Raw genomic sequence first — 5,103 nt, forward strand, 5'->3', positions numbered from 1 at the left:
AACGGACAGAAAAGAAAAAACGGAATGACTAAAAGCACTGTTTCTGGCAGTAAAATGCCATAGCTATTGATGTAAGAACTTCAGTGATTTTGGTTATTATCAAGAAAACCTTGGAAAATGGATAGATATCAGTTCTTAAACTCTTATGAGCTGTTTTTGTTGTTATCATATTTGTCCAAACAAATGTACCTTTAGTTGTACCTGGCATTAAAAAGAACAAGAAATTGAAGAAAACAAGGGTGGTGTAATAATTTTCTCCATTGCTGTAAGTATTCTTGGTAGACCATCTCTAAATGATGTTTGTGCTGCTTGGACATATCTGATTCTGTTTCTGTTGCTTCTGATAACTGAGCATTTGAAGATGGCAGTAAGCTGCTTTGATTCCAGCATGTTATACGCCTCTCTCTTCTTTTTATGTCTGTCTGCTACTGTACTGGTCACTGTCCACTGAAAGGATCATGAAAATTGGTAGTAGAACTTTGATCTTCAGTGTAAATATAATTCTAAAATGTATTACCTGAAATTTGTGTGGTATAACAACGGAACCAGTCTACTAAAATGTATTTGTGATGCTGGAATAAGTTGTTGTTCTCTCCTATTGCTTATTTGTGTAGAAGGTTTGTAAAATGCCTTAGCTGGTCAACTGCACATGACTCCATCCAATATGGCTGTAAAAACAAAAAACAAAAAGAAAAAATTTCAATATTAAGAGTCTTTGTTGATACTAGAAGAACAACAGAACAACTTTGAAGCAACCTTCTGGGTTCTCCTGTTAATGATCTTGAACAGATATACATGGCTAACATCTCATTCACGTCTCTCTGAGCAGAAAGGGAAAGCAGGGAGAAGGAAACAGGGGAGGGATAGCGGCCACTAAGCAGAGGAGGTGGAGATCTTAGACTTTCACGTGTTGTTGTTGTTTTTACCCTGTCATTTTCCAAAGCAGTGAGTTCTCAGTCCAGAGAGCTGATTGGCTGGTTTAAAGATCCCCCAACTGTCTCTGTGCTCTATACCAGACAGAGAGTAGAGGAGAGATCACACACCACCAGGCTACGCATTACAGAGAAGTAGAATCAAGTTTCCCAACCGTGATGGCTAATGTTTCTGTAATAACATTGTTTGTTCTTTCAGGGTTAAATGAAACAGTGAACCACAGATCTATTATCTTCTTTCTCAGCTTGCTGTGTTACTGCACAATACTTGTGGTGAATGTTTCTCTGATTGTGATCATCATCTTGGATAACAGCCTCCATGAACCAATGTATATTCTGCTGTGTGCTTTTTTCATGAATGGACTTTATGGAACAACAGGTTTCTACCCCAAATTTCTCTGGGATCTGCTCTCTCCTGTTCACGTTATCTCTTATTCTGGATGTCTTGTTCAGGCTCTGGTCATGTACTCTTTTGCCTGCAGTGATCTGTCCATTCTTGCTCTCATGGCCTATGACAGGTATCTGGCTATATGTCGACCACTGGAGTACCACTCTGTCATGTCCAAGCACAGAGTCACTAAGTTAGCATTTTTTTCTTGGTTAATGCCTTTCTGCATTATAGCAACAAACATCTATCTAACATCCAGGGTAAAGTTATGCAGCTCATATATTGACAGACTGTTTTGTGTGAACTGGAGCATTGTTCAACTGGCATGTTTTCCAGAAGAAACCACCATTAATGGCATAGTTGCAAACATTACAATAATCACTTATGTGCTTCATGGTCTTTTCATAGTTTGGTCCTACTTGTATCTCATCAAAACTTGCACCAGTTCTTTAGAAAACAGAGCAAAGTTCATGCAGACATGTGTACCACATTTGACCTCCTTACTCACTTTTCTTTTCACTGTGCTCTTTGATGTTATGACTTTGCGGCTTGCTTCAAAAGATTTCCCTCAAATGCTTATAAACTTCATAGCGATAGAATTTCTCATCATACCTCCTATTATGAATCCTCTCATTTATGGTTTTAAACTGACTAAAATTCGAAACAAAATTGTTGGTGTGGTCTCTTTTAAAATGAATGTAAAGTAGCATTTTATTACATTCAAATCAATGATTGATTTAGAATTTTCTGCTTTTTTCACAATATGCGCTAAACCAGATGTATCCACTAAGGGGCATCTTAACAGCTGTACAATTATACATTTACACTAAATGTATTTTGGATGGTCACTTACTTGATAATTGTTTTGCAATTAGGAATAAAATGGATGTAAATGTAAAATTTGATATTTTTCATTATGTTTTTGATCATGTCAGATATTTGCAGTGATTTTGCTTTTTCAATAGACTGGACATGCACAAAAGACAAAAGACAGGGAGGCCCAACACCTGTTGAATAACATGTAGGTGGACTATCTGAAACAAAAACAGTCCACTAGAGGACTCTAGTGGCTTACTGACAGACTCAACATGTGCCGTTTATCACACCAAGAAAAAAAAAGGAGATTTTTACAGCATGTATAACTGTGTTGCATACATTTTTTTTTCTGTCATTTTGACACTTTCTGGACGTCTTTGTCTGATGATCACCAGAACTATGATTTTGCTGATTGTAATTTGTTGCTGATAATTATGGACAACAATTTCTACACTGATGAGATCCTCAGTTTTAAACATGTTGGCTGAAACCCAATATTGTTTCTTCATTTCATCTCTTGAATTTGACAGCTACTGTTTTGACTGTTTTTCAGAAAATCAATTTAAGATAATTCCATCTTACAAAGTTCACCTCAAAGAGAATTAACACTGTGAATTTCAGCATTATTTTTTTAGCAGATTTAGAGGTGTGTTCTATTTGTCAGATCAGTTGAAAGATCTGAAATATTTTAATTTATCACGATTCTGTTCCACTTCTATCTTTTTTTTTTTCCTCAAAGCTTGTGTTTTACTTGTTTAAACTGAAGCTGTGTTAAGCTCACTGGAGTGTTTTCCTGGTTGAAATTGCCTGCGATATTTGCATTTCTTCATTTCTGCTCAGTCAAACAAGCATTGTCACTTTATGTACTTCACAATTCACAGCCACTATGACTGATGTGTTCTTTAAAGCTGAATAAATAATGATTTTTCTGTTCTTTAGTAGAACTAGCTCATGCATTAAATTCTAAAAACATATTTCTTACATAGCAGAAAGGACATATGTGTGAATTCCTGTGAGAAAACCTCAAATGATAATAACCCATTGTGCTATGGACAGTTTTAAAGTAAAAGCTTTTATTTTGAAGTTGTCCAGAACTAATTAGCTTTAGTGATGGTGTCGAACTCAGATGTAAATATCTGTTTGTTTTGTCTATTCTCTGTAAAATTGCCATTATGTGAAGCTGAGAACACACAACATATTTATTAGCATCTTTTAGGATGTGCTGAAAGGATTTAAAATTCTCTTTACATCTAGCATGTTTGTTTTGGTGAGAACTGATTCAACTGATCTTACATCAACTTAGTTTGAAATTTGAAGTAGTCAAAAACATGCTAGTTCTTTGGTTTACTTCAGGATATTTTTAAAAAGTATCAGAGATCTACAAGTGAAGAGATTGAAAAGTAACTCAACATGTAGTCTACCAGCAGTTGAAAAAGTATTCTTCACTTAACAAGTACAAATACCACAGTATGAAAACACTCCACTACAAATTTAAATATCTGTTGTCAATCTATTTAAAATTATCATAGCATGTCATACATAAGTATCAAAACAGTCATTGTGCAGTAAAAGGTTCCCTGTCAGAGTTCTAATATTACTGCTACAGATGTTGCATTTTCAAGCCACATATGTTTAAAGTTATGCTTGTTTTAACTACTTTCTACACTAATGGGTAGTTTCATCGACAGCAATGTATCATATTATATATGATCATCACATATTTGCAGAGCTGCTGCCCTTTGGGAACCATGTGTCTCTAAAAAATCTGCTCTTTGTGAGCTCAGAGAGACATCCCTGTTTTCAGCTTTCTGACATTTGTGCATTTTCCAACCAATCTCAGAGAGGTTTAAATAGTTTATTTAGCTAAAGGACTGGGAGAGTTTTCTCAGGACTGAAAAAACACACTTAATTCTTCAGTTACTGGCACTGGCAACGAATACTGTCAGGCAAATGTAGTGGAGTACATTATGGACCTCTGTGAAATAAGGATTAGCAGTCAAAAGTTGCAGAACATGGAAATACTCAAGTAAAATTAAAGTGCAGTGCCTATAAAAAGTATTTAACTTTACTAGAATTTTCCTCCCTTGTATTACTTTTTAACATTTAAGCATGGTCAATTTAATTTGGCTTTTTTTGACAAGAATGTACAAAAAAGACTCTTTCATGTCAAAATAAAAACAGATTTGTACAATGTCAATAAATTAAAAATATAAAATGTATAATACGTGATTGCATCAGTATATACCACCTTCAAGTCGGGGTTAGGGTTAAAGTGTGTGTGTATGTATGTATGTATATGTACACTACCGTTCAAAAGTTTGGGGTCACCAAGACAATTTCTTTACACTTTATTCATGTGCTAACATAATTGCACAAGGGTTTTCTAATCATCAATTCACCTTTCAACACCATTAGCTAACACAATGTAGCATTAGAACACAAGAGTGATGGTTGCTGGAAATGTTCCTCTGTACCCTTATGGAGATATTCCATTAAATATCAGCTGTTTCCAGCTAGAATATTCATTTACCACAATAACAAGGGCTAGACTGCATTTCTGATTAATTTATTATTATCTTTCAAAACTAAGGACATTTAAAAGTGACCCCAAACTACACACATAAACACACATTATGTTGGACCCTTAGCACCAGTAGACTCAAACCAGGAAAACAATGAGTTGGAGTTCCTAAACTAAGATTTGATATCATGTGTATGAGAAGTTAAGGAACCTGCAGGTTTCTGTATGAACCAGCTGAGAGTTCCACCAGTATTTGGACTCCCTGTGGTGAAAATGCTCACAGTCCCTCCCCTCCTGCACCGACCAACAAGGATTTGTTCGCCCAAGTCAACAAATTGCTGAAAAAATACAGTGAAATTAGGAATTAAATATGAATACTGTCCACTTTGCTGCTTCACATGTGATAACAGCATCCCCTGCTGGACATCAGCAGTGTTGTGGCACCA

At 35.6% G+C, this 5,103-nt stretch overlaps 1 protein-coding gene across 1 annotated transcript; it reads left to right on the forward strand.

Annotated features, from left to right (window-relative positions):
• The first annotated feature begins 999 nt into the window (after positions 1-999).
• Positions 1,000-3,034, forward strand: LOC111567231 (olfactory receptor 5F1-like). The gene has a single exon (XM_055015247.1). It carries the CDS (start codon positions 1,092-1,094, stop codon positions 2,025-2,027), a length of 936 nt encoding a protein of 311 aa, XP_054871222.1. The 5' UTR covers positions 1,000-1,091; the 3' UTR covers positions 2,028-3,034.
• Positions 3,035-5,103: the final 2,069 nt, after the last annotated feature.

Source organism: Amphiprion ocellaris, chromosome 11 (assembly GCF_022539595.1).
Source record: "Amphiprion ocellaris isolate individual 3 ecotype Okinawa chromosome 11, ASM2253959v1, whole genome shotgun sequence".
Classification (NCBI taxonomy): Eukaryota; Metazoa; Chordata; class Actinopteri; family Pomacentridae; genus Amphiprion; species Amphiprion ocellaris.

What these genes read in the sequence shown, in the direction of transcription:
- LOC111567231 (XM_055015247.1), top strand. Translation starts at nt 1,092, where the DNA reads ATGGCTAATGTTTCTGTAATAACATTGTTTGTTCTTTCAGGGTTAAAT.